Source organism: Thamnophis elegans, chromosome Z, assembly GCF_009769535.1.
Source record: "Thamnophis elegans isolate rThaEle1 chromosome Z, rThaEle1.pri, whole genome shotgun sequence".
Classification (NCBI taxonomy): domain Eukaryota; kingdom Metazoa; phylum Chordata; class Lepidosauria; order Squamata; family Colubridae; genus Thamnophis; species Thamnophis elegans.
Window position 1 is genome coordinate 119347636 of NC_045558.1, and position 18718 is coordinate 119366353.

At 40.4% G+C, this 18718-nt stretch overlaps 1 protein-coding gene across 1 annotated transcript in view; it reads left to right on the forward strand.

The window, feature by feature from the left end:
- The window catches only part of CACNG6 (calcium voltage-gated channel auxiliary subunit gamma 6), a 64450-nt gene extending 53237 nt beyond the window's left edge, over positions 1 to 11213 (forward strand). The window contains exons 2-4 of the mRNA XM_032234768.1: positions 5474 to 5548; positions 10106 to 10243; positions 10975 to 11213. Of these exons, the coding sequence (XP_032090659.1) occupies positions 5474 to 5548; positions 10106 to 10243; positions 10975 to 11213 (452 nt within the window). The remainder of the gene's footprint in view (positions 1 to 5473; positions 5549 to 10105; positions 10244 to 10974) is intronic.
- Positions 11214 to 18718: the final 7505 nt, after the last annotated feature.

Here is an 18718-nt window from a genome sequence, read left to right on the forward strand (position 1 = left end):
TGGGGTGGGCAAAAGCATCACCTGAACAAAAGGGAATTGAGGCCACTTGTTAGTTGATAACTGTCTTAGCTTTCTATAAAAAGAACCATCCTTGCCTTTGACTGAGCTGGATCCAACTGTCTGGACTACTGGTACTTAGTACTGATATTAACAATGGTGAACCGTATCAAAACACAAGAAGATACAGATCCCAGACCTGAAATCTCTCTTTCTTAGGACTTTAGTTTGCATCTGACTATGTAGGTAGTCCTTGATGAACAACACTTTGTTTAGTGATTGTTCAAAATTATAATGACACTGAAAAAGTGACTTATGACCATTTTTCCACATATGATTCTTGCAGTATCCCCTTGATCACATGTTCAAAATTCAGATGCCTGGCAGCTGACTCATATTTATGTTGGTTGCAGTGTCCCAGAATATATAATCACCTTTTGCGATATGACAATCAAAGTCAATGGGAAAGCCAGATCCACTTAGCAATAGTGTTATTAGCTTACCATAATAACTACAATGATTCACTTAACAACTATGACAAAAATGGTTGTAAAAATGAGGCAAAATTATCTTAACAATTCCCAAAGGTGCTTTTTCAGGAGGTAATTGGACTTTCTTGTTTTTTCTTTGAAGATGTTTCGCTTCTCATCCAAGAAGCTTCTTCAGCTCTGACAGGATAGTAGGGAATGGATGAGATGAGCTTCTTGGATGAGCAGTTAAACGTCATCAAAAGGAAAACAAGAAAGTCGTTACCTCCTGAAAAAGCACATTTGGGACCACCGTGACCTGAAAGACTGAGAATCTCTACAGTTGAATAAGTAGACTAGACTAGGCTACCTTAGGCTAGACTAGACTAGAAAGGAATAGGAATAAGAATAGAACAGAACAGCATAGAATAGAAGTGGAAGGGAGTTGGAAGGGACTTTGGAGGTCTTCTAGTCCAACACCCTGCTTAGGCAGGAAACCTTATACCATTTGAGACAAATGGTTATCCAATATCTTCTTTAAAATTTCCAGTGTTGGAAAATTTACAATTTCTGGAGGAAAGTTGTTCCACTGCGGAGGTGGGCTGCTGCCAGTTTGGACTGGTTCACCAGTACCAGTAGTTCCAATCACTGGCTGGGCCCGCCACCCTGCCCTGGTGCTATCCCATCCTATATATCTCACTTTCTGGCTCGCTGGCCCCGCCCATGCAGCCCAGCTGATTTCTGCACCGTGCCCACTCAACTCTTTGAGGCTGCCCGAGAAGGTTTGCTGGAAGCCATGTGCATTAAATCGCTGTGTGTTTGATGCCGTGTGCAAGCATGAAAGGTGTGTGTGAGAGAGAAGCGCACATGCTCACTTTTTCGGTTCTGCACTAGGCAAATCAGTTGTTAAATTATGTGAAGCCCACCTCTCTTCCACGGATTAATTGTTCTAACTGTCAGTAAAAAACAAATGACTCACTTAGGAACAGAAATGTTGGGCTCCATTGTGGTTGTAACTTGAGAACTACCTGTAATTAGCACATCTAATCACTCTGACATGGAAATGATCTCATATCTGTCATAGAACTCCTTTATTGCCATTATTGGGTAAAAAATGGATGACTTTTTCAGGGGATTTTGCAGGGAATGGTGAATACACAGTCAAGAGGACTATGGCATAAACATGCAGATTAAAAGCACATCCTGATGTGGGTAAAAAGGGGCCGGGGCTTTGATTGCATGGCAGTGGCTGCCATCATGACTTTTTTAATGCTTTGCCTACTGGCAGTCCTGAAGCATAAACCCCTGAAGCATAAACCTCAAATCTCTACTTCCTCTTGAGTTAAACATCTCACAGGTTCCTTGCTATCAAGTCTTGCTATTTTGAAAATGCATTGTCCCTAGCCAGCCAGCTTCTAACTTACAATTCTGTGTAAAGTGGGTATCTTTTCTCACCAATTCAGTCCCATAAAAATAATTTTTGCATTGAACAAAAATCTGTCAGTTTGGGCAAGGAATCCTGCTTTGGGAGGGTGCCATAATTTTAAATCATAGTGAATCTAAGTGCAATCTTCTTTCTGTCTCTCCACTCTGTACCCACAGAGGACTTGTGCCCTGCAGCTACTTGGAATTTCTCCAATTCAAAAAGATGCAGTTATTGCTCAAGCTTTCCTTTGGGGACACAATTAAATCCACTCCACTGGGTTATGCAAAAAAAAACTTGGAAAAGACAAGGCTTGAGGCATGAATCATAAAGAATATCTTGGGGGAAAGGGCTCCAAACCCTCTGCTTCAGTTGCCAAATTGTAGAAATTGCCTCTCTCTTGAATAAAGTTTATAAATTGGTTCATATGTAAAGGGAGAGATTAGCAACTGCAGGAATTTCATTCTCATTGCCTGGGTTTCTTAACCTTTCTACTACCGGTATCCTTATATACTGTACACAGTATATATGTATTTGAACAATATTTTTGATTTATGGGGGAAAAAAGCAGGAGCAAATCGCTAGTTCTTAGGACTGCAGAATCAGCCGGTGCATTGCAGATATGCAGGGAAAAACTGGTGGCCATGTCAGTCCACAAAGCCAAAGAATGCTTAAAAGGAAAAAGTGTTTTCTGTTCACATTTTTCATGGTTTTTGTGGCAGAAACATCTGGCAGGCAACAATTTTTTTATATAATATATAATGATATAAAGGGGAGCGCTGTAAGAAGTTGTTGGCAACTTGGAAAAAGCATGCACCAGCAGAAATACACTGGGATTATAGTTGTTATTTTAATTGCAACTGCTTTACATCATTTGCATCTGAAAGCAGCTCATTCATAAGCCACAAAATACATCAGCTCTTCAATCCACAGAGTACTACATTCATCCTTTACTGAAACTGTGAAAAACTAAAATGATATTATTGGTTTATTATGTGTGTGCATATGCATAGGAATTCTCATATAAAAACGTTTTGTTCTTTTCTTCTCCTGTCTTCCTTATTTTTTTGTTAAGTAATGCCTCCCCAAATTGAAAAAAATAACTGTAATTGTAATTAATTCAAGAGGAAATTGCCAAGAAGTTACTTCAGGAATCTTTCATTAAAATAATTAAATCATATAAGTACAATGTGTAATCTTTCTGCAACATAGTGCCATCAAAACATTTTGGACTATAACTCATATGAGTTAAAATTAGTTATAATGACAAACAAAAAGTGACTTACAACTGATCCTCACACTTACAACCATTGCAGCATTGTCTAATTATCAAAATTTAGGCCCTTGGCAAGCAGGTTGGATTTTACTATAATTGCAGCTTCCCAGGATCATGTGACCATCATCTGTGATCTTCCTCAACAGCAAAGTCAATGGGGGAAGTCAGATTCACTTAATGATTGTGAGATTCACTTAATAACTGAACTGATTTGCTTAACAACCATGACAAAAAGGTCATAAAATCAGGCACAAGTCACAACCATCTTGCTTAGTAAAGGAAACTCTGGTCCCAACTATGGTTGTAAGTTGAGGACTACCTATACATCTATTTCACCACTGTATTCAGCTATCAACACACATAATTAATTGTATTTTTCATCCTTTTAATTGTGATCCAAGTCTTTAATTCACCTTAGAAACTCTTATGATCTGTTGGCAACTAAACTGATTTTGACCAAAGATGTACTTTGCTTTATATGCTGAAAAAGTATTCAATATAAAATTAATCTATTTTCTCTGGGTTTTTTTTTCAATGTTTAAACTTTAGGCAAATGTTTCATGAAAACAAGAAATGCATATTTTCAGTTTTACAATGTCAGGGAATTGCTAAGCAAGTGTCCAAATAAAATCAGAGACGCTGACACAAGCTTGTCTTTTTATATAAATAAATATATTAATGTCTATATTTACAGCAGACAAGATAGTCAGGAAAACACACTAACATCATGAGGTAAATCATGAACAGCATACACAACACACAGAAGAAAAAGGCGGGAAAAAAGGGAACTCCCCTTTACACCCACAGCAACCAATCATAGTATAGATTACCTCATGCAAGATTCTGCACTCTCTAACCAATCATCTACAAGTGTCTGTGCTGGCCCATTATACAGCTACTAAATTTAAATATCCTAACAAACGGTCATTGCATTGAAAGTTTAAATAATGTTTAAATGATGACAAGTTATTTTCTCAACCACAGTTCTTTGCTTCAACCTTTACTGCATCTAAATTGTAATCTGAATTTTGATACAAAATATTTCCTATCATGAAGCATTCATTAAAATGCAGCAAAGCACAAAAACTTAAATGGTCTTATAAAGATAAAACCTAATCAAGTTATTGTCTAATAGGAAACATTCCTTCATCCTTTTCAATTAAAACATGTTTGTAATCCTGTGCATTGTTTTAATTTGTCATCTTACGTTTGATGTTTGAAAGCTTGGATCATGAATATTTGGCAAAGATCTATACCAACATTTATTTAGCATGAAAGACGTACAAAAATAGTACGTTGTGGTGTAGGTAATTAAATTATTAATAGTAACCAGGGCAGCAATTCTGTGGTCTCTGAGAAAGAGATTTTATTTCAGAGGAGAAATTTGATGTCAGAAACAGTCTCCAGTACTGTCCAAAAGAAAGGTCTGAGTATGGCTGTTTCTGAAACTGGACAGGCGAAAGGAATTACTCTGAAAAAGGATTACAGGGGGAGATTTATGATAGTTTATATGAGATGGCAAAACATTTCCACAGATAAAGTATAGGGGCTGTTCCTGGGAGGATTTTCTTAAATTCATGGCAATTTTCAAGTTTCATTGCTAGAACTATTTTATATAGCCAGTATTTGGAAAGAAAACAAAAACTTAATGTCCTTTTTTGGACTAGGTTTTGTTTCATTGTTTAAGTACCTAAAGTGGAAGAAATATTGAGAGATTTATGAGAAATGAATTTTGTTTGAGATGATTTGAAGAAAGGGAGGAGGAGGAATATAGTAAAGTAATCCTTGATTTGAACTGTCCAACTGTCCATTGCCAAGTGATACCAACAATCAATCAAAAAGAATAGAGCTGGAAGGGACCTTGGAGGTCTTCTAGTCAACCCCCTGCCAAAGCAGGAGATTGGTGGCTGTCCAATCTTTTCTTAAAAGCCTTCAGTGATGAAACATTTACAACTTCTGAAGGTAACCTGTTTCGCTGGTTAATTGTAATATAAGTGATTTTAAGACCTTTTTTTTACTCCCATTGACTTTGCTTGCCAGAAGCCCCTTTGGTAAGCACAAATAATAATCATGTGGCTCAGAATGCTACAACCATCATAAATACATGCCAATTGTGAAGCACCTAAATTTTGAACACATGACCATGGAGACGTGACCGCAGACATGTGATAGTTGGAAGTGCTAGGACCCATTGTAAGTCACTTTTTTTTGAGTGCCATCATAATTTTGAACAGTCATTGAACAAATGGTCGGGGATTGCCTGTGGTATACCTTAATGACAAATGAGTTAAATGCTTTCTTTCTTTTCAGAAGCTAACTGTTCTTATTTCAAATTCTTCACCACTGGGGAGAATGCCAACATCTTCCTAAGGACTACAAAAAAGGGTAAGTCCATCGGAGGTGTTCAGGTTGAAATGTTGTATGACAGGAAGAAAAAAGGAGCTACATGTGACAGTCAAGAGCCTTCTGCATCCCATACTTTTGAAACTAGAAAGCTTTTGGTTCATATGCTGATTCAAGAAGGTTTGGAGAGGGACTACCTGAATTGATGAGAGGGCTTCACTACAGTTGTTCTCAAACCTGCCATTAAGGACAATGCACAACATTTCTGTTGTTCTAAAGGGTCTCTCTTGTTGAATTGTCTGTTTATTATTCAATAATAATGCTGAATAGAAGGAGAAAGGGGTGAGCCATTTGTCTGTCTTGAAAAGCATCCCTCTAAACCAGTGTATTCTAAGTAAATTTAAGATATATGGACTTCAATGCCCAGAATTCCCCAGCTAGCATGGACTGATTGGGGATTTCTGGGTATTGAAGTGCATACATCTTAAAGTTGCTGAGTGAGAAACCCTGCTTTAAATGATTGACACAATTCTAACCTGTTGCTCTAATGTGGGTTGAACATGTAGCATTCTCCCATTCAAACCAGATTTTGAATATGAGCTAACATTTACATTTTCTGAGCCTGCAATTGGAGACTGGATGAAAGTTGTCCTGATCAACTAGATCCAAGGAGAGTCTCTTGAAGAAGAGGCACACTCCTATCTTTTTTCAGAGCCAGTGAAACCATCTCAGTTCTCAAAGACACATTTATCCCTGCACATGCTCCATCCCCAGAGGTCTCAATCAACCAGGAAGAGCATTGATTTAATACACAGTTGGCCACACCCACAACTCCAAGGATGTTGTTCATTTTCTCAGTACTAACACACTCAAACTTATCCCTGATAACATCAGAAGACTGCTTCAGCCACCTATTCAGGACTTGTCTAGCTGAAGGCCAACTCATAGTGAATCTGAGCAATGTTGTCCACCGGGTGACTTGAATAGCACTCATAGGGGTTTTGCAGATGCTCCAATGTCTAGAAGGGTCTAGATTGCCCTGCACAGGGATATTGGCCAATATGTAGAAGAGAAGGATGGAGAAATAAACCTTTTTTTGCCACCCTTAGCACTACATCATAGGCTCTAACAAAAGCTTTTATCTATGTCTGGCTAGATTCATTCTTAGTTTTCTCCCAGGCAAATCTAGGTGTCTCTTCTGTGCTTTATCCTCTTTATCTACAAGCCACAACAAATATCTATAGAGAATCTCAATAACCCAGGTCATCGATGTCCCAAAGGTGCTTTTTTCAAAAGGCAACTGGACTTTCTTGAAGTCCAGTTGTCTTTTAGGAAAGAGAGAAAGTACAAGAAAATCCAATTATCTTCTGGAAAAGCACCTTTGGGAAATGACACAACATGACAAAGGTCGGCATGCATACTTGCAATCCAACCTAAAATTTTGTTTGTTTGTATTTCGTATTTCTCAACTGCCTATCTCCCTCAGAGATTTTACTACTACACCTCATTCCAAATGGTAACTGAAGCATCAATGAAAATGTTAATCAAAATCTCAGGAAAAAACATAAACTTCCTCTCAAACCCATTAAGTACATGGGATGAGCTGATTAAAGAGTCTCGGCCTCCCTGCTGAGGAAGGATGCTATGGAAAACTCCAAAGTGATAAGGGACAGGTGGCAACATCCTGATCATGTAGTCACTGCCAAAAGAAAAGGCCAGATCCAATTTGTGTCCCCCACCCCTTGGTCAGACCTATGATTTGCTAGGTTTGGCTCATGTTTCTGATTGTGATAAATTATGGCACTACCTTCAAGTCTTTTTCCATAAATATCCACTATCTATCTTAGTGGACTATCTTGAGGCTAGGGGCTAAAACGTTAAGAACAGTTGCAGGAATTGGGTATATCTAGTCTGGGGAAAAGTAAGGACAACATGATAACAGTTTCCCAATATCTCAGGGAAATAAAGAAAAGGGGGTCAACCACTTTCCAAAGCACCAGAAGGCAAGATAAGAAGCAGTGGATGGAAACTAATCAAGGAGAGAAACAATTTAGGACTAAGAGCCAAGGTGGCGCAGTGGTTAAATGCAGCACTGCAGGCTACTGCTAGATCAGCAGGTCAGCGGTTCAAATCTCACCGGCTCAGGGTTGACTCAGCCTTCCATCCTTCTGAGGTGGGTAAAATGAGGACCCAGATTGTTGGGGGCAATATGCTGACTCTCTGTAAACCGCTTAGAGAGGCCTGAAAGGCCTATGAAGTGGTATATAAGTCCACTGCTATTGCTATTGCTATTTCCTGACAGATAGAACAACAGTAAGTGGAAAGGCTTGTCAGAAGTAGTGGGTGCTTCATCACTGGAGGCTTTTAAGAAAAGACTGGATAGCCACTTCTGTGAAATGATATAGGGTCTCCTGCTTGAGCAGTGGGTTGGATTAGAAGACCTCGAAGATGCCCTCCAACTCTTGTTATTATGTTTCTGGATTAAATTCTTAAACTATGCAACAACCTCTTTGGGGAATAAATATTTTTATGCTTTTCAGGTTCTGCAGCTCCTGCTTCCAACTTGGCTTCATCTAAATTTCTTGTTGCAGTCATCCTAAATGCCCTCCAGATGTGTTGGAATAAACCCATAATTCTTGGACTGTCATCCATGTTGGCTGGGGACTATGGAAATTGAAGTCCAAATCAATTGGAAAGCATAAAAAAGCAAAGGCCCAGATAATTACAGCTAATCAGAAAATGAACTGATGTTTAATGTTTGCAAAGATAAATTTGGTGATGCTCCTATGCACAAATGTAGTAACACCTTGTAATCTTAGAGTGCAAGGAGGTTAAATTGTGAATTTTTAACTGAGGATCTTTAATATTGTCCTCTGCCCAGAGTCACTGTGTGTGAATTGATTGGCTATATGCATTTGTTTAATAAATAAATAGCTCTCCTCCAGTGGTGGTATTCAGCTGCTTCGGACCAGTTCAGACAAACTGGTAGTGGTGACCTGCGGCTGCCGACCACCTGCCCCAGCCCTAAGCCGTCCTATTTAGCCACTTTTTCTAAGCCGCGCGCATGTGTGCACATTTTCAGTGTGTGGTGAACCGGTGGTAAAATTATGTGAAACCCACCTCTGCTCTCCTCACTATAGAAAACATTGAATTGATAATGGCAGAGTCACAATTCAATAAGCCTGTTACAAATTATGTTGAAATCAATTTCTGCCACCTTTCATGGTTTAAATTTAAAAACTCCACCACCCAATAAATCTGGGCATTCTTTCAGTCATTATACTTTTGAAAAATCTCAAACAGTTAATCACTGCAGCTTTCCTTTAGGGCTGCAACTGCAGCTTTCAATCAAAAAAGATCTTTAAATGATCATGAAAAATGCTCCCAGGGTACTATTCAAAAGATCTGAAATTACGCTGAAGGTTGCTGGGACTGAGAAGAAATAGCTCTTCATCTTTTGGAGAATATGATTATATCCCCAAAAGACAGATAGATAGATGGATGATAGACAGATGAGACAGATTAGATTAGAGGGAGGACAGGCAGGCAAGTAAGCCAGCAGGCAGATAGTGGGGGGACGCGATGGCTCAATGGATAAAGATGCTGGAAAGCTGGCAGTCTGGTTTGAGATCAAAGTGCTGTGCAACAGGGTGAGCGCCCGTTACTTTCACCAGCTCTTGCCAACCTAACAGTTTAAAAGCATGCAAATGCAAGTAGATAAATAAGTACCACTTCAATGAGAAGGTAACAGCATTCCATTCACCTTGGCATATAGATATGCTGGTCACATGACCATGGAAGTATGTTTGGACAATGTTGGCTCCCTCACCTAAGAAACAAAGGCGGGCACCACCCCCAAAAGTCGGACGTAACTAGACAGAGGAAACCTTTACCTAGATAGATAGATGATAGATGGAGAGGTGAGGAGGAGAGAGAGAGGGAGGGAGGGAGGATGGATGGGTGGGTGGATGGATGGGAGGATGGATGGGAGGATCGATGGATGGGTGGGTGGGTGGGCGGACGGGCAGGCAGGCAGGCAGGCAGGCAGAAAGACAAAGAGGATAGAGTGTATTTGCTGGTATGTGACCTGTGTCTCCACTGCTTTCTCTCTTCCATTATCATTGGTATTACCGTAAGTGTATGTCTTTCTTTGCTATACCCAGTGATTGCTCACATTGTAGCTCTGAGCATCATATTTATGCATGATAATCAAGCCAATGTGTATTGTTCTAAAATGGCCTTCACCAGCTTGCTATCTCCAATTATGCCTGGCTGTGGCCATGCTAACAGAAATTATGACTTGGTGGTCAACATGTAAAGAAGGAAACAGTTTCTCTAGATCAGTGTTTCTCAACCTTGGTAACTTTAAAATGTGTGAACTTCAACTCCCAGAATTCTGCTAATTGAAATCTTTAGGGCTGTGACTGCATTTTAAAAGTTCTCAAGGTTAAGAAACATTGGTCTAGATATTGATGATTTCTTGATGGCCACATCAGAGTTAGGGCACAAGTTATCCTGCCAGTATGCCCCTGTTTTCCTCTGTGAAATGTTGGGTGGAACGAAATGACTTTTTCTCCCCTGCTTGGTAACACTGCATAGAACTGAACATCACGGCAGCCGTTGTGTCCCTCCTCAGCATCACCTTGATGGCCATGGGATCCCTCTGTATCACAATGGCCCTGAGCAAAGGAGTCGATTTCCTCCTGAAGCCAGCATCATGCTTCTTTGTAATATCAGGTATGGATTCTGGAGAATCTTCTTTTTCTGTCCTCAAATATGTAGGATGGGAGGAATGGGAGATGTTCCTTTAACCATGATATTCCTTAAAACAGTGGTATCCAATCTTGATAATTCTAAGACCTGTGGACTTCAACTCTCAGAGTTCCCCAGCAAGCATGGCTGGCTGAGGAATTCTGGGAGTTGAAGTCCACATGTCTTAAAGTTACCAAGGTTGGACATTCCTGCCTTAAAACATAAGGATAAATAAAAGGAGCCGCACAATGCTCTTCTAAGTGGTCCAGCTCAATCCAGTGTCCCTCTCTATACTGCTTGTTTGTGGCCTTGGTTCACAGCTGGAAATATCTCAAGGATAACATCCCACACCAGTGATTTTTCAAACTTGTCATCCTAGGACATGTGGACTTCAATTTCCAGAATGTCTTGGGAAAATCTTGGAGACGAAGTCCACATATCTTAAAGATGCCACATTTGAAAAATATTGCCCCTTTTAGGCACAAGGAATCAGGAGCTTTCATAAAGCTGTATCATGGAAGATTTATTCAAAATATAGACAAAAATCTAGTCAACAAATGATCAACACTAAATTGGCACTACATACGGGTCAATGGAATTCAGGTGGGGGGCTGGAATTTCTTGTGACAACACAAGGACTCTAACCAGATGACACATTTAACTCTGCTCTCCTACTTTGTCTGCTCTTCTACACTTCTCTTTTGTTTCCCTTCCAGGATTGATGGTGTTGGTGACTTTGGAGATTTTCCGACAATCAGTCAGGTGGCTGATCACCTCCAATGACATCATCCCACTAGAATACGAGTATTCCTGGTCTGTGGCTTGTGCAGTGTCTGCAGGGGCAATTCTGATATTTGGGGGAGCTTGCTTCATCCTCTTGTCTATCCCAGGTTTGCCCAAAAAGCCTTGGGAATATTGCATCAGAAAGAGAAGCACCAGTGACCATACTTCCTAATGTTGGAGGAAAAGTCTCTCTAACTTTCACTCTGCAACCTTTACACACAGAGGCGGAAAGAATCAATCTTTTCCATTCTACCCCCTGCCCTATTTCTCCAGATATTGGACACACTTTCCTTTCCTATTTTGTGACTTGTAAATAGAACCAGTTGTGCTTGTCTTGTTTTAATTTGGGGTGGGGAAGCAAGGGAGGGGGACTGCAAAAAAAGGGCTCTGTTGATGAACAAGTGAAAGCTGTGTAAGTGAACTGAGACACTAACAAATCGAGGGAGGATGAAGGCCTGTATTTAAAACCCAGTTTTCATAAATAGTTATTTTTAACTCAATAAGAGGACTTGTGTCTTGAAAGTCTTTTAAATTCACAGTGAGGTCAGACAACAAAATCTCATGTCAATTTCCCATCTTAGCCGAGTTCCACCCAGAACAAAAATTACAATTCATCTGTTGGAAAATTGAAAGAGCGTGAAAATGAAAAGAACAAAAGAATCTTGCAATATGGCTTGCATGTTTTCTTTTGCATACCCTACGGATTCACCCAAAAATATGGTCTCTAGCTAGGTCCTTTGAGAATGATAGGGAGACACTGAAGTTACCAATCTAACTTTCCAAACCACAGGTGAATTCTTAGCCTATCATTTGGGGAACTGACTTTTGTTCAGATGAATTTCCATCCAGCATCCTGTCAGATTAATTAGCCAAAATCTACAACAGTGAAATCAACGGACAGGCAGAATTCTCAAAGATCATTTTTTTCCTCCCCCCTCAGTTAAGTATCTTATATTAAAATATATATATATATATATATATATATATATATATATATATATATATATATATATATATATATATATATATATATATATATATCTTGAAACTTTTCCAGTGAATAATGCTTCTAGAAGCAGAGTCCAGCTGATAAGCTGACATGAATTGAAGCTCTCAACTCAGAGAAGGCACATAAAGACAGTGTAGGGAAGCCACTTATAGCAGGAACTTTCTTGATTTAAGAGTAACTTCTGAAGGGAAGTGGAGAGAAAGTTGCAAACAACTACAGATTTACAACATGAATTTATATGTTGATGCCTAACCAGAATCCTTTGTCTGCTCTGGACACCCTAGCCACTCTCCAATGACAATGTTTATCTTCTTGATACAATGGTGGTTTAAAGCACTTGGAGGCAGTTATGTGAGCTGGGGAATTCTGGAAGTTGAAATCCACACTGCTGAAAATTGCTGAACTTGAGAAAGACTGTTTTAAAACACCCATGACAACGGTGTAGAAATGAGCCACTAAGAAAATTCTATTGGACTTTGCCATTTTGTGCTGATTTTCCTCAAAATCCAAATATTGCCCTTGGATTGATAGGGATTAATGCAACAATGCATCTTGGAAAGGACAGCAAACCAAGTTGCTTTGATAAAGAAAGGCAGAGTTTTTCAGCCATACTGGCTGGGGAATTTTGGCAGTTGAAGTACAGCCATCTTAAAGTTGCCAAGGTTGAGAAACACTGAAATAGGAAATAAAGATGCATGGATGATGTTTCTCTTCACTGCCTCAATTTGTTCCGAAGATAACCTCTGTTTTTATGGAGACAGGAAGGACCATTCCCATTTCTTTTATCCTGCTTTGCTTTGCTGTATTTGGGAAATGGGGGAGGGGGGTGACAAAATTATTGGGGGGGGGGGGCAGGAAATCATGCCTTTTTGTTTCCCAGAGCCTGCTCTGTTTTTTGGAAAACTAAATAAATGTTTGAAGGACACCATCATAGTGGATGGTATTTTTGGTAAATTTGTGTAAATCACGCTCTTTTATGGGTGGTGCAGAATCAATAAAAAGATTCTACAGAATAATTCATGGGGATAGGCCAATGGTGGCAAACCTTTTCGGCACTGAGTGTCCAAACTAAATCATGCACGCATGCACGTGCATGTGTGCGCTGGAAACCCGAAGACCAGCTGGCCAGTGCACATGTGTGGGTGCGCCGGCCAGATGGTCTTTGCGTGCACCAGAGCACTGAAAACCCGAAGACCAGCTGGCTGGCGCACATGTGTGTGCCAGAAACCAAAAGAGCAGCTGGCAATGGCATGTGTGCCCACAAAGAGGGCTATGTGTGCCACCTCTGGCACACGTGCCATAGTTTCGCCATCAGGGGGATAAGCCATTTCTTTGAAATAATTTATTTTTTCTTGAATTGCTAGACCAGATTACATCAAATTTTCCCACAATTTCTTTTACCATATATTAAACTTCTTTGATGGGACAATATTAACTGTGAATTAATTTGGAACTGTATTCTGGGCCACAACTGGAAGCCATTGAATATTCAGCTAAGGTCATGTGTCTGCAAGATATGGTCAAAGAGAAGAACAGCAATGGTGCAATTTAAGCTCTGCTTTTCTTAAAAAAGAGAGAGGAATTTCAGTCATAACATTGGACCAACAGCTTGGCTTTGTATTTATCACCACATAATCAGCCAGATATTTAGGCTGGATTTGACATGTTTATTCACCTATCAAGTCCCTCCCAAGGGCTTGATATAGGTAGATATGAAGGTATTAAAGGTATCATCACAAAATATAAACTGTTCCATATAAAGCTGCCTTTTGCAATTGACTGACAGCAATTTTGTCAAAGACGATGGTGTTCAGATGGTATATCAGTGGTGGGTTCCTTCTGGTTCGACCGGTTCGGCTGAACCGGGAGTGGTTCAGCAGCCTGGGTTGCTGGAACCAGCAGCGACCCAGGCCTGCCACGCCCCCAACCAGTTCTGCAGGTACTGCCATAGGCACCCCGCCATCTTGTTTTTTGCTTTTGTGCATTCACAGAACTACTCGTATTGCACTGCGCAGGACCGACAGCGCACATCAAGCAAGTGCACAGTGTGCATCAAGTGCGCACATAAGCAAACCGGCAATAGTGCCCGCAGGAACCCACCCCTGTGGTATATTATTATTATAGTATACCTAATATAATATGCTAGCTAGCATTCCTGCATACTTTCCATTGCATATTAATTTAGATGATGCAGACTTTTAAAAGTTAGTTTTGAATCTATTTGTTGTATCTCCAAGTCATTATAAGACAATTTAAACCAATAGACGTGAAATATAATGCAAACAAACCCTTTTAAGAGACTTTTCTTCATTATTTAAGGCTGAGGCCTAGCAAGGGCCCAGAGATTGGGGCGTGAAAAGCAGAGGTCTGTAGTCTTGTGAGATTACAGAAGAAAGGGAAGATGACAAGGGACAAAATTACATGTGGGTTTTCTCCATCTGGCCTTACGCAAGATGCAAGGAGCTCAGCTTCTATTCCTCCTTGTCAGCATCTCAGCCCTAGGACAGGGCGTCCCACGGCTAGGTCCTCCAGCAACGCGTACCACTCTCTCAGTTATTCTTGTTCTGTTCTGGGCCTCTCCAGTTACATGCTGGGATGTAAACAGTGCCCTGGTCTCTCTTTCTCTCTCTTTTTTTTGGTCTCTGCAGAGTTTTGCCAGCAAGGAAACAACTTGTCACAAAAAGACAAGCACAAAGTCCTGCTTCTAAGCAACCACCAGCTTTCCCTTTAACCTGGATTTCCCTACAACGGGGGGCTTGAGCGGGCTTTCCCCAGAGACGGTTTCCCCTTGCTTTTTAAGGATGTAGCGATGTGAAATCATCCACCTTCTTATTCAGGTTTAAAGATACAGTAAACTGGTCTGTGAACATCAGATTTTTTAAAATTGCAGCTGCCTTGAAGCCAGAATAAGCCAGTGGCTAAACAACATTTCTTTCAGCTGGCTAAACAGAGCAATGCCAAAATGGGTGCCCCTTTCCTCAGCCTGGCTTCACACCCAGTTGTTTTGCAGCAGAAAAGCAACAAGAAGTTTTTTTTTTTAAAAAAAAGCAGGTCGCTATTTGTAAAGCTGCTCAAAAACCCAATGCTGGAGGACAATGGCAGCTTAGCAGCCTTGGGGATGGAGGGAGGGAGCCCAAGAGCAGGGGAGGGGGACTGGCAGGGGTCCAAAGGCGCTCCGATGGTGCAAAAATGAAATTTTGCTATTGGAGCTGCAGTGCAGCTGAGCTGAGGCAAATCAATTCAGCTGCTTCACATCCATGACGGTATGGGGTTAAGGGGGTGTGGCGCCATGCTGGGAGCGGTGCCAGTGCTCAGTGTGAAACTAGAACAACCCATCCAAACAATTAGAAACAGGGCTACTAATTTAGTGCAAATCCTTGTGCATTTGACCACAGTTTGACATGCAAAAATCAGGAAGTGGGGGAGATTAAAGCAGGGAGAAATGTATTGGTAGATTGATCAGTGGCTAAACAGCCTAACAGCTTTCAAAGAGGCTGCTTTGTAGCTGATAAGTTTAATTTTGGATCACTATCTGTTTCTTCCTACCAGTTTATCAAAGGCCGCACGTAGATATAATCTGGGTGGGATCAAGTTCTTTCTGCCAGATGACATTTCTTTCATCTCATCTCTAACCCATGCCTGAGACAGGTATCCTTCAGCCATCCTTAGCAGATTGGGTGTTAAAATAGCCTTTCCCGCAATCAAACAAGCCATAAGCTATAACTGTTTTGCTTTGGATGAAATTTAATGCACTTCGCTAAACATCTCATCACTTTCAGTCAGGTGACGTCTGTGGCCATGGGATCAGCCCACTTACACAGTAATCTTATGACTTATTACCGCAATTGGGACCATCATTTCTGCAGCTAAGTGAGGCAGTTGTTAAGTGAGTCACACCGAAGGGTTTTTTTTTTTGCCACAGTTCTTATAAATCTCTGCAATTGTTAAATGAATCATGCAGTTAAAATGAATCCAGCTTCTTCCTTTGACTTTGTTTGTTAGAGGCCACCTGGGAAAATTGCAAATGGTGATCACATGACCTCTGGAAGATGCTACAATTATCATAAATACATGCTGGTTAATACCTAAATTTTGTTCACTTTTATTAGTGCTGTGGTATTTATGAACAATCACTAAAAAAGTTGTTGTAAGTCGAGGACTACCTGTATTAGCCATCAGGCTGGTGACAGCCTATTCTCATCACTTCCTGCACCATTTTTCTTTGCACATGGGGAGAATCCATTATTTCAATCCAAAACTCTGGGGAGGGGGGTGGAGTAGGAGTGTGAGGGAGAGGTTTCTTTATCCCAGGCTCATAAGGTTGTTAAATTGCCCCATATATTATAGTTAACATGTCACATTTTTCCTGCACTGCCTGGAAAATCTGGGTTATTCAGGTGGAGTAAGAAGGAAAATGTGAAGAGCGGAGAGACTTTCATTCACATCTTCAAACCAAATGTCGAAACTTGAAAACTCCGACTTAAGCACCCAGTGAGCATCTTCATTTCTATTTATTTCTTGTGGTTTATGGATTGCAACTTGGGGAAATTTGTCCCATGCTATTGCATGTATTTATGACTCTGGGCAGAAAATTGTGTAGCATCTAGCCAGTTTTTATCAGAAATGTGTCCAGAGAATTTAGGATTGCAATTGACGTCTCTTAATTAATAAACTCTTTGTTTGAATTAGATGTGTATCCTATCAACAATATTAAAAAGAGTGGGGGTAGAATTTAAATAAAGAAAATGATTCTTTCCAAGCATTCATACCTGGAGTTTTTTCTCTTTCTCTCTTCAATTCTCTGAGTTAAACAAGGACCAAATTTTCAGGCCTCTTTTTACTGAACAAATCTTTGTAATTGTTTAAATCATATATGTATCCCACCAACAGTATTAAAAAGAGTGGGGATGGGAGTTAAATAAAGAAAATGGTTCCTTTCAAGCGCTCAGAGCTTTTTCTCTCTTCAAATCTTTGAGTTGTAACAAGGACCAAATTTCCAGACCTTTTATTATTAAGCAACATTACCCAGCTTAATATGGAAGGTGTCAACTTCGAACAGAACCTGGCCACAGCCACACAAAGGGGGAAGTGGGGGAAGGAGGTTGGAATGCATTGCTAGACGTAACAAAGAGCTTTCTCATGAGAACCAAGGTCATCTCTACTGACAATCAATAAGGTTGGGGAAGAAGTGCCTGCAGAACCCACCAATTAATCCAATTGGCCAACGTGACCTGTGACACTTGAGGATGGGGTTATTTCCTAGTTTAATTATACTGAAACTGCGGGAAAGATTTAGATTTGGTTTTCCATTGAAGCTGTGCTGATATGATGTACTCATTAAAGAAGAGCATTGAGAAGAAGCCAAGTCTCAAGATCCTCATTAGCCAGAGCTAATGACAGAAAGCAGAATCCCGAAGTACATTTTTGGCTGGGACGGTCTCCTGAAACCCTCTGCCAGCAAAAATGGAGCCCGGGATCAGTGGTGGGTTCCGATCGGTTTGGACCCATTTGTCCGAACCAGTAGTGGTTTGGTGGCCTGGGCTGCTGGAACCAATCCAGGTCTGCCCTACCCCTGAACTGGTTCTCCTGGCAGCACCATAGGTGCCATCATAGGCACCGCCATTTTGTTTTTCAGTTCTGCACATGTGCAGAACAATTTTATTGTACTGTACATGCATGTGCAGTGCTCATCAAGTGGGGAAAAACTTTGGATACTTAATCGGAAACTAACATTGGCTATGGCGTATAAAGAAAATCTTTATAAGATGTTCTACAGATGGCATCTCCCCCCAGCACGGCTCTCCAAAATGTTTAAAAATCTGGCCCCAAATTGTTGGAAGTGTAAAAAAATACCAGGCACATTTTATCATACGTGGTGGGAATGCAATGAGGCAAAAAATATTGGAAAATGATTCAATCATGGTTAGAACAAATGGTGGGAGACCAAATTTTGTTTAAACCAGAAATTTTTTCCTAGGCCTAATACCAGAGGGGTTTAAGAAAAATGTACTCTATCTAATTATACATGTACTAACTGCGGTGCGCATAACTTTTGCGCAGTATTGGAAAAAACAAAATACACCATCAGAGCTAGATATAATCAGAAAAGTGTTGCCCTGTGTGGAAGCAAATAGGCCCACTCTTGAACTTAAAAATAAAAGGGAATCAGAATATTTTGAAGTCTGGAATAGATTTTATGATTGGTATAAGACAAGGTGACAAGAGTGGAACAAACTGTATATATTGTGATTGGACAAAAGGATAGATAATGCACTAAGTAGGCTAATAGTTAATGGTTGAGACTAGCTGTATATAATGTGAATGTATGGTCACTTTGACTCTGCGGTACTGCATTGTTTTAAATATAAAAATAATAAAAAATATATTTCAAAAACAAAAGAGCATGCGGGGCCCACCCACAAATGAAATGGCAGTAGCGGCTGCCAGAACCCACCTCTGCTCACAAGGACCACATGCGTCCCTCCCATTTTCACTGGCAGAGGTACTGAGGGCTGGTCTGCTGTTTCCAGGATGGCCCCACCAGCCAGATCTAAGCACCCTGCAGGCCAGACCAAACTGGCTATTAAACAGTTCCATGCTGGAGAATTCTGGGAGTTGAAACCTATGCATCTTATAGTAGCCAAATCTGACAAACACTGTCACAAAGC